This window comes from Salmo salar, chromosome ssa29 (genome assembly GCF_905237065.1).
Source record: "Salmo salar chromosome ssa29, Ssal_v3.1, whole genome shotgun sequence".
Lineage (NCBI taxonomy): Eukaryota > Metazoa > Chordata > Actinopteri > Salmoniformes > Salmonidae > Salmo > Salmo salar.
The window spans coordinates 8970005-8988773 of NC_059470.1; the positions used below are offsets into that span (position 1 = coordinate 8970005).

At 42.0% G+C, this 18769-nt stretch overlaps 1 protein-coding gene across 4 annotated transcripts in view; it reads left to right on the plus strand.

The window, feature by feature from the left end:
- Nucleotides 1-18769, plus strand: part of esyt2b (extended synaptotagmin-like protein 2b) — a 53699-nt gene that overhangs the window by 13273 nt on the left and 21657 nt on the right. For all 4 annotated transcript variants that reach the window (XM_014180654.2, XM_014180651.2, XM_014180652.2 and 1 more), the window contains exons 7-12: nt 7012-7067; nt 12481-12601; nt 13814-13990; nt 14267-14349; nt 16662-16710; nt 17107-17196. In XM_014180654.2, coding sequence (XP_014036129.2) covers nt 7012-7067; nt 12481-12601; nt 13814-13990; nt 14267-14349; nt 16662-16710; nt 17107-17196 — 576 coding nt within the window. The remainder of the gene's footprint in view (nt 1-7011; nt 7068-12480; nt 12602-13813; nt 13991-14266; nt 14350-16661; nt 16711-17106; nt 17197-18769) is intronic.

Below are 18769 nucleotides of genomic sequence, written 5' to 3' on the forward strand. Positions count from 1 at the left end.
TTGTAGCCCATTCCAGCCTTGTGTAGATCTACAATCTTGTCCCTGACATCCTTGGAGAGCTCTTTGGTCTTGGCCATGGTGGAGAGTTTGGAATCTGATTGATTGATTGCTTCTGTGGACAGGTGTCTTTTATACAGGTAACAAACTGAGATTAGGAGCACTCCCTTTAAGAGTGTGCTCCTAATCTCAGCTCGTTACCTGTATAAAAGACACCTGGGAGCCAGAAATCTTTCTGATTGAGAGGGGGTCAAATACTTATTTCCCTCATTAAAATGCAAATCAATTTATAACATTTTTGGCATGCGTTTTTCTGGATTTCTTTGTTGTTATTCTGTCTCTCACTGTTCAAATTAACCTACCATTAAAATTATAGACTGATCATTTCTTTGTCAGTGGACAAACGTACAAAATCAGCACGGGATCAAATACTTATTTCCCTCACTGTATGTGAGTCATAATAGTTTGTGCAAAAAAGGTCAATGCAGATAGTCCAGGAGGCTATTTGGTTAACTATTTAGCAGTCTTATGGCTTGGGGGTAGAAGCTGTTCAGGGTCCTGTTGGTTCAAGACTTGGTGCATCGGTACCGCTTGCTGTGCGGTAGCAGAGAAAACAGTCTTTGACTTGGATGGCTGGAGTCTTTGACCATGTTTAGGGCCTTTCACTGACACCGCCTGGTATAGAGGTCCTGGATGGCAGGGAGCTCGGCCCCAGTGATGTACTGGGTCGTACAAACTTTGAGAACCAATGCCAAATCTTTTCAGCCTCCTGAGGGGGAAGAGGTGTTGTTGTGCCTTCTACACGACTGTGTTGGTGTGTGTGGACCATGTTAATTCCATAGTGATGTGGACACAGAGTAACTTGAAGCTCTCGACCCCTACCAAATCCCAACCCTAACCTCCCCATACCCCTATCGAGCACGCCCCCATCCACATCACCGGGGCTGTTGTGGAGCGGGTAGAGAGCTTCAAGTTCCTCAGTGTGGATATGTGCCACAAAGAGGGATTTAGGAAAATTACAATTGGCCCAGAACACGGCAGCATGGCTGGCCCTTAAATGTACACAGAGAGCTAAAATTAATAATATGCATGTGAATGTCTTCTGGCTCAAAGTAGAGAAGAGATTGACTTCACACTACTTGCATTTGTGAGAAGTATTGGCATGTTGAATGCACTGAGCTGTCTATTTAAACTACTAGCACACAGCTCAGACACCCATGCATACCCCACAAGACATGCAACCAGAGGTCACTTCACAGACCCCAAGTCCAAAACAGACTATGGGAGGCACACAGTACTACATAGAGCAATGACTGCATGGAACTCTATTCCACATCAAGTAACTGATGCAAGCAGTAAGATCAGATTTAAAAAACAGATACAAATACACCTTATGGAACAATGGGGACTGTGAAGAAATACACACGCGATAACATGCTCACAAAACACACACACGTACACATGGATTTTGTGTGTAGATATGTGGTATTAGAGTAGTGCCCTGAGGGGCCCCCAGCTTGGTGGATGTGCTGTTGACTACCCTCACCACCTGGGAGCAGCCGATCAGGAAGTCCAGAATCCAATTGCAGAAGGAGGTGTTCAGTCCCAGGGTCCTGAGCCTTGGCTTCTCAAATGACTGCCTTGCCTGGTTCACCAACTACTTCTCAGATAGAGTTCAGTGTGTCAAATCGGAGGGCCTGTTGTCCGGACCTCTGGCCGTCTGTATGGGAATGCCACAGGGTTCAATTCTTGGGCCGACTCTTTTCTCTGTATATATCAATGATGTCGCTCTTGCTGCTGGTAATTCTCTGATCCATCTTTACGCAGACGACACCATTCTGTATACATCTGGCCCTTCTTTGGACACTGTGCTAACAAACCTCCAAACAAGCTTCAATGCCATACAACACTCTTTCCGTGGCCTCCAACTGCTTTTAAATGCTAATTAAACTAAGTGCATGCTCTTCAACCAATTGCTGCCCGCACCCTCCCACCCGACTAGCATCACTACTCTGGACGGTTCTGACCTAGAATATGTGGACAACTACAAATACCTAGGTGTCTGGTTAGACTGTAAACTCTCCTTCCAGACTCACATTAAGCATCTGCAATCCAAAATTAAATCTAGAATCGTCTTTCTATTTCGCAACAAAGCCTCCTTCACTCATGCTGCCAAACATACCCTCGTAAAACTGACTATCCTACCGATCCTTGAAAACTGACTATCCTACCGATCCTTGACTTCGGCGATGTCATTTACAAAATAGCCCCGAACACTCTACTCAGCAAACTGGATGTAGTTTATCACAGTGCCATCCGTTTTGTTACCAAAGCCCCATATACTACACACCACTGCGACCTGTATGCTCTCGTTGGCTGGCCCTCACTTCATATCCGTTGCCAAACCCACTGGCTCCAGGTCATCTATAAGTCTTTGCTAGGTAAAGCCCCGCCTTATCTCAGCTCACTGGTCACCATATCAACACCCACCCGTAGCACGCACTCCAGCTGGTATATTGCACTTGTCATCCCCAAAGCCAGCACTTCCTTTGGCCGCCTATCCTTCCAGTTCTCTGCAGCAAATGACTGGAAGGAATTGCAAAAATCTCTGTAGCTGGAGCCTTATATCTCCCTCTAACTTTAAGCATCAGCTGACAGAGCAGCTTACCGATCACTGTACCTGTACACAGCCAATCTGTAAATAGCACACCCAACTATCCCATCCCCATATTATTACTTACCCTCTTGCTCTTTTGCACCCCAGTATCTCTACTTGCACATCATCATCTGTACATCTATCACTTCCGTATTAATGCTAAGTTGTAATTATTTCGCCTCTATGGCCTGTGTATTGCCTACCTCCCTACATTTGCACACACTGTACATAGATTTTTCTAATTGTATTTTCTATTGTGTTATTGACTGTACGTTTGTTTATGTGTAACTGTGTTGTTGTTTTTGTCGCACTACTTAATCTTGGCCAGGTCGAAGCTGGCCAACCTAGTTGAATAAAGGTAAAATAAAAGTGATGAGCTGTAGTCAATTAACAGCATTCTCATGTAGGTGTTCCTATTATCCAGGTGGGAGAGGGCAGTGTGAAGTGCAATAGAGATTGGGTCATCTCTGGATCTGTTGGGGCGGTATGCGAATTGGAGTGGATCCGGGTTGTCTGGGATGATGGTGTTGATGTGAGCCATGACAGCCTTTCAAAGCATTTCATGGCTACAAATGTGAGTCCTACGGGGCAATAGTCATTTAGACAGGTTACCTTGGCATTTTTGAGCACAGGAACTATGGTGGTCTGCTTGAAACATGTAGGTATTACAGTCTGGGTCAGGAAGAGTTTGAAAATGTCAGTGAAGACACTTGCCAGCTGGTCAGCGCATGCTCTTCAGTACGCGTCCTGGTGATCCGTCTGACCCTGCATACCTTGTGAATGTTAACCTGTTTAAAGGTCTTACTCACATCGGCGACGGAGAGCGAGATCACACAGTCGTTCAGAACAGCTGGTGCTCTCATGCATGGTTCATTGTTGCTTGCCTCGAAGCAAGCATCGAAGGCATTTAGCTCGTCTGGTAGGCTGGCGTCACTGGGCAGCACGCGCCTGGGCTACCCTTTGTAATCCCTGATAGTTTACAAGCCCTGCCCCATCCAATGAGCATCAGAGCCGGTGCAGCAGGATTTGATCTTAGTCCTGTATTGAAGCTTTGCCTGTTTGATGGCTTGTCAGAGGTCGTAGCAGGATTTCTTTATAAGCATCCGGATTAGTGTCAAGCTCCTTGAAAGCAGCAGCTCTAGCCTTTAGCTCAGTGCAGATGTTGCCTGTAATCCATGGCTTTTGGTTGGGATATATACAGTACCAGTCAAAAGCTTGGACACACCTACTCATTCCAGGGTTATCTGTCTCTTGCGCTGTCACTTCCTCTTTCAAGTCCCAGGGTTTAAAGAAAGGATTTCTTGGGGGCTGTGGGGGGCTGTCTTAATTGACATCTAGCACCTGGGGAGCAGGTGTTGTTGGGGGGTTAACTGCCTTTCTCAAGGTCAGAACAGCAGATTTTTCCACCTCGCCAGCTCTGGGATTTGAACCAGCAACCTTTCGGTTACTGGCCCAACACTCTTAACCGCTTGGCTACCTGCCACCTAGGGCCTGGTCCAGAGTAAGCAAAATGTTCAGAGCTGCCGACTTGTTGAAGTAGACATTGTCATCCAAATAAAACCCCAACTGTTGGTAAATTTACCCATGCTGAATAATCAGGTTATTTTCACGAGGCGTGGCGTATTGATGGCGTGGCTTTCTAATAGTTTTTTTGGGCCACCCGTGAGGGTAAATGTAATTCCTGTTCATCAAGTTAAGTTTGTACACTGCAAATTTAAATATTCCTTCAATATTTTTACACATCACATATTTTAATATAAATGCAATAACATTATTACTTAAACATTATGACAAAGTGGTAGCTCCCAATATTGGGATATGCATAGGCACTTGAGGAACTCATACTCTTGTGTAAACCTCATAAGAGCTACAAAGGTGTCAGTGCTTAACATGTAATGACAACAGAACATGAACCAGAATGACATTTACTCTCACGGGCAGACAAAAATAACTACACTGAACAAAAATATAAATGCAACAATTTCAAAGAGTTACAGTTCATTTAAGGAAATCAGTCAATAGAAATACGTTCATTAGGCCCTAATATATGGATTTCACATGACTGAGCAGGGGTGCAGCCATAGGTGGGCCTAGGAGGGCATAGGCCTAGCCAATTGGGAGCTAGGCCTAGCCAATTAGAATGACTTTTTCCCCACAAAAGGGCTTTATTACAGACATAAATACTCCTCACCACCTCCTTCCCCCCCTCAGACGATCCCACGTGAAGAAGCCGGATGTGGAGGTCCTGGGGTGGTGTGGTTACACGTGGTCTGTGGTTGTGAGGCCGGTCGAACGTACTGTACATTTTCTAAAACGAAGTTGGAGACTTATGGAAGAGAAATTAACATTAAATTATCTGGCAACAGCCCTGGTGAACATGCCTGCACTCAGCATGCCAATTGCACAGTCCCTCAACTTGAGACATCTGTGGCATTGTGTTGTATTATAAAACTGCACATTTTAGAGTGGCCTTTTGTTGTCACCAGCACAAGGTGCACCTGTGTAATGATCATGCTGTTTAATCAGCTTCTTGATATGCCACACCTGTCAGGTGGATGGATTATCTTGGCAAAGGAGAAGTGCTCACTAACAGGCTGTAAACAAATGTGTGCACAGAATTTCAGAGAAATATGTTTTTTGTGCATATGGAACATTTCTGGGATCTTTTATTTCAGCTCATTAAACATGGGACCAACACTTTACCTGTTGCGTTTATATTTTTGTTCTGTATATTTGAAAGCCACGCCCCTACTAAGCCATGCCTCCATACTAAGCCATGCCTCCATAGCTCAATACCCCACATCAATAACCCAACAACCCAACAAAGTGACCAAACTGGCTTGGTCAAAATAACCCAATGTGTGTTCTGTCCAATATTTATCCAAATTGGATTGTTTATAACCCAGCAACTTTTTGTTGTTGTTGAGTGTGCTCTGCCAGTTTACTGCTACAGTACAGTACTTGCTGTATGCGGCTTCTCTACTGCAGCACTGGTGAGACTCCGTCTTTTTTGGGTCTCAGCACCAGCGTTATACACAAAATGCAACACATTTTGGCCAAGCACTGGTACCAATCCATACAGTAGGGATGCACCAAATGGCTACTTTGATTGCCTTGCGGTGTTCCAATCAGTCCTTGCACAAAATGATATCTGCTGCAATGTAGGCAACAAAATGATATCTGCTGTAATGTAGGCAACAGAGAGAGGGAGGACTATAGAAACGCATTGAAATTTATTCCTTGAGCCAAGAGACACGTCAGTGCTCCGCATAAATAAAAAATACCTTTCGGCTTAGAAGTTACCACCTGTCCGACTCCTAGATTAAAACTTTTTCTGGTTTAGCTGTGCCTTCTCTCCTTCGTCAAATATGCGGTGTGATTTTAAACATGCATTGTCCACCTTTTCTCTAAGCAGCAATGTTAACATTGTTATAACACTTTATATCCACAGAGCCTTTAGGTAAGAGACTTTCCACAGAATTATACAGTCCCTGAACTCAACAGACCCCGTGTGCATCCCAAATGGCACCATATTCCCTATGTTGTGCGCTACTGTTGACCAGGTCCCAAAGGGAATCTACTAAGGGAATAGGGTGCAGTTTGGGACAACAGCTCCTGTATACAGAAGTGGTTCCAGAGGATTGTTTTTGTAATAAATCTTTCATGAGGTCAAGTGTTTGTCCATTCTGTGGCCGGTATCACTGGTGTCAGTGACCTGGGTATTACTCATATACATACTGTACAAGGCTGTGTGTCCCCATTTCAACAGTAGGCGAGATAAGAGACAGCTGAAACAAGTGAAACAATTATGTACAGTATCTAACTATAGGGTAGCCTGGTGGAACCAACCTGATTCCGGCGTTCAACATAATGGTGAACTTAGCGGTGAAACTAGGGTACAATTGCAGCTAAAAACATGCTTGTGTTGACACGCAAGCTTGTCTTTTTTAGTGTGTAAAAATGTCAGGTTTCCTATGAAATTGGTTTATTTAGCAAGAGGCAAGGCAATTAGCTTTCTTGGCTTCTGTTTCACTTTGCTGCACCCGCCATTGTCAGAATGCTATCTTTTGTTTTTAATCATCAAGAGCTTTGCACCAACACACTGTCACTCACTCGGATGACTGAGTCACACAACAATGAAGTTAAGTGCTTGAATCAATTAAGATAATTTATTTGATCTCCCCACTCTCTGTCTGGTGTCCCTCTCTGCATTTTTCCTTTTTTATAAGATGGGGTTTGTTTTTAGATCACTTAAGTAAGTAAAAAGAAAAGCACTGGTGTGGCAAATTAATCTTTCTAAGTACAGCATGTTCTTCCAGTTTCCAGACAGCTAAATCCTTTCTTTTGTTTTTATCTAGCTTCTGGAAATCAACTGGACAGGCCTCACCAATATACTAGACATTCCTGGGCTGAAGTAAGTAAACCGAGTCTCTTTTGTGCTCCAGTGTGAAGTTTCCCCGAGCTACAGATCTAGGATCAGCTTCCCCTCCCCCAATTCTAACCACCGTTAGTGCGTAGCAAATTCTCCAGAGTAAAAAAAAAAAACTGAGTGTAAGAAATGGTCTAGTTTTGAAAGGACTGTATTTCTGATTTTAGTGAGAATGGTGATGGCTGCCAAAGGGCTTGATCACTTTCATCCGTTTTATTTTGACAGAGGTCAGTCAGAGAACATTGAAGTAATAGTATGTAGTATGGTTCTAGGAACAAAGTAAAGAAATGTCAGTTAAACCTAAATCCACAACAAGCTGCAATTACCCTGGCACAATTCATCAATACACATTTCCCATATAATGCTACTCAAAAGGGTGCTATAAGTAGCAATACTGAAATGGCTTAAACTTAAATGAATAATATGTCGAATGCTGAAGCTAAGTAGCCATAAGCAAACAATAGGGCAGTAGAGCCTCAAAAGTTCAAGAACATTGTCATAACCCAGAAACTATAGAACAAATCAAAGTACATAGTAAGACAAAACATCAGATAACTCACTTTTGGTCAGTGACGCATACTGCTGATCCTCAGATGATGGCTGCTGTTCAATTAATTGTTTGGTGTGGTCAGAGAGGAAGAGGAAGAGAGAGGAGAAAGGGTGCAATTGCGGCCTGCAATTTGGGGCGTTCCTGCATCTGCAACCCCTCTTCATACTTCTATTGATACATTTTTAAGCTAGGTCAGGCGGGTGGCGGGGGCGCTCCAGTACAGTAGATGGCGTTAATGCACAATAACGTTGGATGCCAGCGGCCGATAAACCCCACAGAAGAGAGGGCGGGGGCGACAACGGTAGCTAGCTAGCCGTACGCCGGGAGACAGTTTCCTTCGTCCCCGCCTGTTGGGCACCGTTTTCCCACAGTTCTGTTAACGATGGCAAGGACAGGTGTTCAGCAGGTGGGAATGAAGGACACTGTGTGCTATCTTAGCCAGCTAGTCCGGTACACAGGAACCAATGGGATGCTCGAGTGGGGGGGACGTTTCTGCAGATGCAGGAATGCCCACATGCAGGAACGCCCGGAATTGCGGGCTGCAGTTGCACTCTATTGAGAGAGAGGATCAACTCGGCAGAAAATCTCCCTCCTTCCAGCAGGTGGTGTTTTTTTGTTGTTTTGCCCACCAAGCAAGGAGTTTTTGTATGGAGGTCAATGAGTGTTGAATTTGGTCAGCAAAAAAATGTATGGCTTATTTGCTACTTGAGGTTTATTTGATCGAATAGAAGTTTCATAATGCTTTAGTTGTTACGAGTGTACTGATATAAGTAGGACCCGTGACATCCCGGCAACTATAGTTGGCTATATGGCAATGCATATTCATGGCATGAGGCTAGTAGCATAGCATCTCTCTGCATTGAATACAGGCGGTTGATGTCAACAACACTCATCGAATATTCAAAAAAGGATTTCAATAATGAGAAATATCCACCAATCCAAAGAAAGGATAGGCGGGAGCTAGACAGCCCGCCGTGCCGCTTTGTGGACAATGACTCCCATTGATAGGGCAGAGAGACATGTATCTTGTCAGTATATTCATAATCTTTGGTTTGGTGTGTGTATGGGGGCCCTCTTAGTATGGTCAGTTGGTGAGCACCTGACCCATTTTGGAGTGGCACTTTGCCACTGTGATAGTGAGTTTGATAGTGAACTGGACATTTACTTCAGAATATCTGCAACAGCGAGTGTTAAATCAACAATGGAAGTGTTGAGTCTGTGGACCCATATAGACACAGGAATAGTGTTCAATTAACACACAAACATAACAATGGTCATTATGGCCAAACAGTTCTATTTTTGTTTCATCAGACCAGAGGACATTTCTCCAAAAAGTAGGATCTTTGTCCCCATGGAGCAGTGGCTTCTTCCTTGCTGAGCGGCCTTTCAGGTTATGTCGATATAGGACTCATTTTACTGTGGATATAGATAATTTTGTACCTGTTTCCTCCAGCATCTTCACAAGGTCCTTTGCTGTTGTTCTGGGATTGATTTGCACTTTTCGCACCAAAGTACGTTCATCTCTAGGAGACAGAACGCGTCTCCTTCCTGAACGGTATGACGGCTGTGTGGTCCCATGGTGTTTATACTTGCGTACTATTGTTTATACAGATGAACATGGTACCTTCAGGCATTTGGAAATTGCTCCCAAGGATGAACCAGACTTGTGGAGGTCTACAATTCTTTTTCTGAGGTCTTGGCTGATTTCTTTTGATTTTCCCATGATGTCACGCAAAGAGGCACTGCGTTTAAAGGTAGGCCTTGAAATACATCCACAAGTACACCTCCAATTGACTCAAATGATGTCAATTAGCCTATCAGAAGCTTCTAAAGCCATGACATAATTTTCTGGAATTTTCCAAGCTGTTTAAAGGCACAGTCAACTTAGTGTATGTAAACTTCTGACCCACTGGAATTGTGATACAGTGAATTATTAGTGAAATAATTTGTATTATCAACAGTCAATTCTTAGTTTCTATATTGTTGTGAGTTGACAGTGCCTTCTGGTGTTTAAACCTTATGATAACGCTTCTGCGGCGGTGTAAAATGTCCCTAATAAAGATTTCATGTTACAGTCACTCTCCTCACAGTCTATTGATTTAGACACGGGTGTTGACACATCCGCAGCTCAGTGATGGAAATCATCTCCCTGATTCTACAGAGCACAACTGCCCATCCCCCCACCGCTATTTCTCTGTCGGGGTGTAATAGATCTGTGCAGTCAGTACACTGTGAGCCTGTTTGTGGAGGCTCAGTGGCACGTGCTAGGTTCATGGGCTAGGGGATTGGGGGAGGTGCGCCTGCCTCTGGGTTAGTGACAGGACAGGACAGGCCCTGGCAGCAGAAAAAAGACAGTCTCAGAGACTAGCTCCCAACCACAAGCAATAGACAGTGCCAGCTGCATGTTGGAGGGGTGGAGTCCACTGTGCCACAGAGTAGATAAAACCACCCACCCCCTCCAAAGACCCCCCCCCCTCTCATTCGCTCTCTCTCATTTTCCCTCTCCCTCTTTCTCACTCTCATATCCCCTTGATGTTATTCAACACAGGTTGTCTGACAATTGTAGTGTTATTATTTTTACTTTTGGAGTACGGCCTAGCTCTGTGTACCACTGCAAGGTCAGGGGAACAATAACAGCTGATACTGCATGAAGCTCTCTACATGGTGTGTACGTGTACATGTTACATGTGAATGATCACATACTAAAGAAGAATCATGTTGCCTGTAATGCTGCTTAATCTGCTCCCAGAGAAGTGCTCTAGCTTTCTGCTCAGCTGCAAGAGAAATGACAGGATAAAATGATAAATATGTTTCTTGAGAAATGAGAGAGAAAAAGTGAAGGAATGGGGTATATAAAAATATGTTTAATTTTTACAGATCGCTTAAATCCTCTCATACATTTATTTCTGTTTACGGACCCAAGTGGATAGGTTGAAGGTTAACAGAAAATCTCTCAGCAGTTACTAGACCAGTCTTAGCTATCGACTTCCCTTACAAGGCATTGTAATTCTCAGGTTGTAAGACCTCCTGCTCAGTGACATCCTCACTGCTACAGTTGCAAGAAAAAGTTTGTGAACCATTTGGAATTACCTGGATTTCTGCATTGATTACTCATAAAATGTGGTCTGATCTTCATCTAAGTCACAATAATAGACAAACACAATCTGACTAAACTAATAACACACAAACAGTTGTACTTTTCAAATTGTTATTGAAGACACTGAGTAATCATTCACAGTGCAGCCATGAAAAATTAAGTGAACCTCTGTGTTAACGACTTCTCCAAAAGCTATTTGGAGTCAGGTGTCTCAATTAAAGATATGAGATTGGAGGTGTGGGTTGCGCAGGGGCCCTGCTCTTTAAATAAAGGCACACAAAGCCTGGTTACTGACAAATTTGTTCTTCTCCAGAAAGATTGGTTTGTGTGAACCATGCCTCGATCCCAACAACTTTCACAGGACCTTAGAAGACACATTATAGAGATGCACAAAGCTGAAAAAGATTACAAAAGCATTGCTAAAGACCTTGGTGTTAATCAGTCCATGGTAAGACAAATTGTCTACAAATGGAGAAGATTCAGGACTGTTGCTACTCTCAAGGAGTGGGTGTCCTGTGAAGATCACTCCAAGAGCACAAAGGGCAATCCTGAAAGAGGTGAGAAAGAACCCAAGGGTAGCAGCAAAATACCTCCAGAAAACTCTACAAACAACGAAAGTCTGTGATCATGTGTCCACTATCAGAAAAACATTGAATAACAATGGTGTTCATGGAAGGACACCACGAAGGAAATCACTGCTGTCTAAAAAAAAAACGTTTGCCCAAGACCACCTAGATGTTCTACAACGCTTCTGGGAAAATGTGCTGTGGACAGATGAGACAAAAGTTGGAACTTTTGGGGGAAAATGCACAACGCTATGTGTGAAGGAAAAAGGGCACTGCACACCAACACCAAAACCTCATCCCAACTGTGAAGCATGGTGGAGGGAGCATCATGGGTTGGGGCTGCTTTGCTGCCTCAGGGCCCCGGACGCCTTGCAATCATTGATGGAACAATGAATTCAAAAGTGTATCCACATTTTACAGGAGAATGCCAGGGCAGCAGTGCATGACCTCAAGTTTAAGAGAGGTTGGGTGATGCAACAAGACAATGACCCAAAGCACACAAGTGAATCAACTAAAGAATGGCTGAAAAGGAAGAAGATTCGTATTTTGGAATGTCCTGACCTGAACCCAATGGAGATGCTGTGGCATGACCTGAGGGGGGCTGTGCAATCACGACAAACCAGAAATATTGATGAACTGAAACAGATTTGTAGGAAGGAATGGTTCAAAATTCCTCCTCAATGTTGTGCAAGTCTTATAAGCAGCTACAGGAAACGTTTGGTGGAGGTTGTTGCTGCTAAAGGAGGATCTACAAGTTACTAAATTCAAGGGTTCACTTACTTTTTCCAGCCTGCACTGTGAATGATTACTCAATATCTTCAATAGATATGTGACAAGTACAACAGTTTGTGTATTATTCGTTTAGTCAGATTGTGTTTGTCTATTATTGTGACTTAGATGAAGATCAGACCACATTTTATGAGTAATCAATGCAGAAATCCAGGTAATTTCAAAGGGTTCACAAACTTTTCCTTGCAACTGTAAGTGTTGACTCTCCAGGGGTTCACAACGATGTTATGAGGTTTGTGATTTACTCCAACAACATGCTTGAACCCCTTCCAATGTTTCCACTATCTTATAAAACCGAAAAAGACATGTTCCTTTGTGCTTAACTGAGATTAGGTGAGACTAATCTCATCCAAAAGTCGTACTCACTGACTTTGGGGTCGGTTGTGTTTTTCCCAGTGGCTTCTCAGACAGTCTGATTCAGGATATCATCTACAGCTACCTGGTGTTGCCCAACCGCATCACTATCCCACTGGTGGGAGATGTAGAACTGGCTCAGCTACGCTTCCCTATGCCAAAGGTACTGCAGGCTTTCACCTATCCTATATCTAATCATACATCATTATCATATTTCAGACACTAATTAGAAGAACACATATATTTGGGAATTTTGTTTAGTATTTTGGCATGCACAATTTTTGGGACCATATCAACAATGGACTATTAAACAAAATACTAAAATATGTTTTTGAGTAAAGTAACCCTTTAATTAACAGTGTTTGTATTAGCAGAGCCTACCAAATCCATCATTTGAAATTGGAAATGTTTTGTGGACCCCAGTAAGAGTAGCTGATGCTTTTGCAGCGGCTAATGGGGATCATAATAAATACCAAATATTCTACATGTATGATGATCCTGATAGGTAGTGATGGAGAAACAAAGCTTCCTGAAGCATTGAGGTTTTCCAGCCAATTATGTCAAAAAAAGCTTAATTACTCGAGGCTTTGATCAACACAGTGTACACTAGTGGCACCTGCTGGTCAAAAAAGGGACATTTAATAAAATAACGTGTCTTATTCTTTTTTTTCAAACCTCATGTCAAGATGAAACTACATTCCACGAAATTGGTTTCTACAGTATGTAGATCCAGCTATATGCCTTAACCCGAAATGAATGGAAAAGTTAAGCATAATCTAATTCCCTGGATTTCCTGGTTTTATTCAGTGCTTATTTTTTCCATTAATTTGTGGTGGAGGCCTATAGATGGATCTACACAACCAATGTCGTGGTACATGGTTTCATCTTGACTAAAGACTTATTTAGAGGTCAGAAGTCATTGGACAAACTTTTATATGAAAGTGCAATGTCCCTTTAAAACGTTTTACTGCAGTGGGCTAAATCAGGGTCACACAGAGTGATTCTTAAACAAATCTACTTTGAAACAAAAGTATACACCTTATGGGCTTCACAAAGAAGACACCAGTACTATGTCAGATATAGAGTTGAAATGTATTACATTTTTAGTTTAATCCCAATATTACACTTCATATACATCACAGAAGACTGAAATATAGCGAAACTATTTGACATAGAAACACTGGATTTTCTTCGTTAAAAAATAAGAATAATTTATTAATTATGAAATTATGACAAATATTAATAACATTCCACCCATGAGGCTAAAGAGGGCACTTTCGATCATTGACTACTGGAAAGAGCTACAATGTTGCTGTATACTATTTTTAAAGTGTCCGTTTCCTGAAATGTCCCTGTGCTGTGTGTGTGTCACCAGGGAGTCCTGAGAATTCACTTCCTGGAGGCTCAGGACCTGGAGGGGAAGGATAAATTCCTAGGCGGGCTGATCAAGGGGAAGTCTGACCCCTACGGCGTCCTCCAGATTGGCAACCAGCTCTTCCAGAGCAAGACGGTCAAAGAGAGTCTGCACCCCAAATGGAACGAAGTTTACGAGGTGAACAAAATTAACTGAAAATGAACTCGTCCAATGGCACATCAACAGAAACCGCAAAATATGGTTATATTATACAGTAACTACCCCAGAGACAGCAATATAGGGTATGTAGAACCAGATACAACTTACATGTACATATTTCCAACAGTCCAATATTACCTCTTATTTTTGGCTTTCATGCTGTTTTACCCATCATGTCATGTTTTACCTTTGGCTGTATTCAATGTGAAATACTGTATCTGAGATTGTATTTAGTTATGTCCTTGTCCTTGTCAGGCCCTAGTTTATGAGCACTCAGGCCAACATCTGGAGATTGAGTTGTTTGATGAGGACCCAGACAAAGATGATTTCCTGGGGAGGTAAGCTCATATCCTGCACTGTAAAACCATCCTGTTATTTTCACAGTAAATTACTTTTTTTCCAACTGTATCATACTGTATAAGCTTAATACAATGGATTAGCATAAATTACATTACATTGTGGGAAAATATTCAACAGCCGGAAAATATTTGATGTATTTTGGACTTTACTGTAAAATATGCTGTGTAAAATACAGTAGAAGTTCACTTACAGTATGTGAATGTTCAAAATAGAATGCCACACAAAAAGCATAAGGTCAACAAAATCAAAGCAAATCCTCTAAAGTAAGAGAAAATATGTTTTTGCTGTATTTCAAATGACTTGTAATTCCACCCCACAGAATACAGTAGCGTACCGTATTTCTGGAGCGGCAAAACCCTTTTGACCACTAGTGGGTGCATGTTATTGTTGTTTCTGGTTCATTAACATATTTTGAGGCGTGCCTTGTAAGAGGCTACATTTGTGCCACCTATTAGTGAGATTGCTCTACCAATTTAAGTCTTAAACCTTTAATGGTTGAGTATTTGCCATCTCCTTTGGTCTGTTTTGCCCTATAGTCACTGCCAGGTTGGAAGCCTTGGATTAGTGATGGGAAACCCAGGCTTTCTGAAGGCTTTGGGGGTTTATACCAAATTGTGCCGAAAAACTGTTCATTAATCTGAGATTTTAGCTAGTTATGAAGAAACTAAACTTCCTGAAGGTTTACCAGCCAATTGTCTCAAAAATAGGTTCATTACTACTTTTAGCACAGTGCACATTAATGACATCTGCTGCTCAGGAACACACGGTTTAAAAAAAAAGAATGTAATCAATGACATCCGACGCTTCGTTTGATCAGATTACGTGCTTTTTAGAACCGTGTGTTGCAAAATGCGAAATCCCACTGATTTAGCCGCGGTGCCGATGCATTCTTCGATGCAAAGTTGCTTTCAAACACCGACCTCTACTGGACACCTTATTTACCAATTTACTTAGATTGTCTTCAGTGTGTAGTACATAAATGGTAGCTCAGTTTACAGTACCTAAATCAGTGGGATCTCGCATTTTGCAACACACGGTTAAAAAAAGCACATGATCAAACGAAGCTTCAGATGGCATTGATCACGTGGTAATGTTACTTTGTACCTTTTCATCGATGCTTTGAAACTAGCAACGTAGTTATTGTTTAAAAAAAAAAAAAAAAAACTTTTACAAAAAGACGACTCCATTGCATGATTTAGGATGTTAAATAATAAAAAACTGCCTATGCCTATCGAAACTCAGAATTTAGAAGTTAGAAGTACAACGTAGCCGGTGTTTAGAATAAAACTACTTACAAAAAGAACACGTCTTTATGGGGATTCAAGACAAGAGACTCACTCACCACTGCTCTACAGGCTGACGGTAGTGTGACGTACAAAGCTTCAACCGTCATCATCACGTGGTATTGTTACTTAGATACAAGCATCGGTACGTTGTGTCGAATCAGTAGTGCTTTGAAAACTGCATCGATGCTTCGGAGTTACGGGATCAGTTGTCCCATCGCTACCGTTGTTAAGGCCTCTAGAAGTGCAAGTGATATACTATCCTGTACGGTAACTTACAGGTAGCCAGTTGCCAGTAAGTTACCGTAAAAACAACAGGAAATGGTTTACTGTGTGCCTATTTCTTATCACCCCATGCTCAAATGGCTTATTAGTCCTTTGCATTGTGATTTATTGTATCCAATATCAAGCAAATTATCTTATCTAGCTGAAAATATATCACAAACTTAGCTCTGGTCCAGAGTGTTACGTGTGGCTTGCTGATGCCGAGCCTTCAGCGCTAGCAAACTGCACGTAACGCCCTGGAGCAGAACTATTGCAGACTTGGCATCTATCTTCTCACGACAAAACCTCCCTCCTATATGTCACAGTGAAGGGGGTGCCCTTGAAAGAGAGAAGAGACACATTGAAGTATCTGATGTACTAAGTATCTGTGATCAGTGTACAATAGTCACATTAGGAGTTGGACCAAAGCTATGCTATCCCCTTGGGATGAGGCCCAAGAAGCAGAGCTTGGGTCCAACTCCTTATGTGACTATTGTACACTGATGACAGATACTTAGTACATCACAGATACTTCAATGTGTCTCTTCTCTCTTTGAAGGTGTGCTGGTTGCGTCCCAAATGGCACCCTATTCCCAATGCATTGCACTACTTTTGACCGGAGCCCTATTGGCCCCTGACTGGGTCGGAGTGCCAACATGCTGTATCAGTGAATCAATTTGGCTTCTGTTGTGATTAATCCTACCTACCGATTTCTTATCCAATCTTTGTGTCTTCGATTGCAGCCTGATGATCGATATGACGGAGCTTCACAAAGAGCAGAAGGTCGATGAGGTAAATCCACCTGCTGTTCCGATATATTTTTTCATCTTCAAATAAATGTGGTTAAAAGAAGAAGGAAAAAAACATGAAAATAGACCAAGAGGCTTGTCTTCAGTTCTGCACTTGGATAGCGATTTTGCCTTACTATATTATCAGCCTTCGTCAATTTGAAGATATTGTGCTGTCATCTATCACTACTACACTATGTCTGGGGAGACAGCTAGCCCTGTTGGTGTGATTCACTCACTACTTTACTCTGTTGAGATTTAGGGTATGTAGGTCCCAAATGTCATCATATTCCCTATATTGTTCACTACTTCTTTACCAGAGCCCTGGTGAAAAGTAGTGCACCGTAAAGACAACAGGGTGCCATTTGAAATGCACCCTTTTAACATCCTGTCGTTCTAGTGGTTTGATCTGGAAGAGGTCTCCACGGGGAAGCTACACTTGAAACTGGAGTGGCTCTCTCTGCTCTCCACCCCTGAAAAGATGGACCAGGTGCAGTATTTGATATGAAATTATTTTATTTACATGGACATTTATTTAGTACAGCATTCAAAATACACAAAATCTATACACTACAATACACACACTTTTTTTTTAATTTAACCTTTATTTTATCAGGGAGTCTTTTTTTACCAAGGTCTCTTTTACAGATGAGCCCTGAATTACAGAAATGACATAAAATACGCACATCAAAGGCTAAAGTCAAAATGCAAACAGAAAGAAAAACAAGGTCATAAAAAACAAAGATATTCATCAGTAAAAAGGTCCTCAGAGTTCTGAATTGGCCTAGAGGCACCAAAACATCACATTTAATAACATTCTGAAGATTGTTCCACAGATAAGGTTCAAAAACACTAAAAGCTGATTTACGTAACTCTAGAGACCAAAGTAATTTCCAGAGTAAGCCATCCCTGAGACTGGGTGCAGTATCTCGTATGTCTAAAGTTTAGTAATGATGTGGTGCTTATGCAGGTGCTTAACAGGCTCAGCCTCAGTTCCCTTGCTGGCGCTGAATACATTTATTTCAACCACTGAAAACCCTCCCACTTGCTGGCCCATAGATTTTCTCGTGGTTTTCATTCAATAGGATTTTCAGTACATTTATCTTAAGCCATCCATTTAAATATGGTTTACCTTTATTTCGACTTTTGTCGACAGACTAGAATACATCGAGAGAACGGGTTCAGAATATAGTGATCTCCGTTTCAGCACCAACTGGTAGATTTGAAAATACTCAGATTTTTGTAGATTATTTAGGCACCTTTTTGGGTTAGGAAAGTATGTATGAATAATAAAAAGAAAAAAAATATTTGGAGAGCCATTATGCACAAAATATATTGATTAATCAAAAATACAGTGGCTTGATTCATCCTGAAAGTTGTCATATTCAAGTTCAATCCATAAAATATTGGAAGGTGGAAAAAAGTATACGATAAGGGTTGAACAATAGTCCTAAAAATCGACATACCCTATTCCTCACTAATCATGGAACCGTATGACAACAGTCTAGTCATCGTGAACCGTACACCAGGCTCCATGTTTAACCTGCTACGTGTGGTCTGAGTTCCATAATAATTCAAATAGGCTACATGTCCCGAATTATTGCACAACGCTAGCCTAATGTGATCCACTAATGCTAGCGACCCTCAGGAACAGCTACACAGACGTGACAGAGGAAAGAAAGGTAGACGGAATGGAATGATGCAAAATGTAAGCTACAAATTGAAGAAAACTAACACTAAAGTGGCCGTTATAAATGTATGTGGGTATTACTGACGGTGGCTCCTGATAGTGGCTAATATTTAACATGATACAAATTGTAAAATAAAATTATGAAAAGCCTGGGTATATAATGATGGCTTCTAATTTCTTAACATTTGAAATCATGAAATATACTTATTCATGTCACTGAGGGAGAAAGGGGTAATGTATGTTTACATTATGTCAGGATATGTTATTGTTAGCCATCAGGGATCCTATGGGAGGAGAAGAGACACAGTCTGGTACAAGTCACCATGACAGCCATGAGTTGGGGAGGAGTGAGGAATTTGGGCAGAGGTCAGGT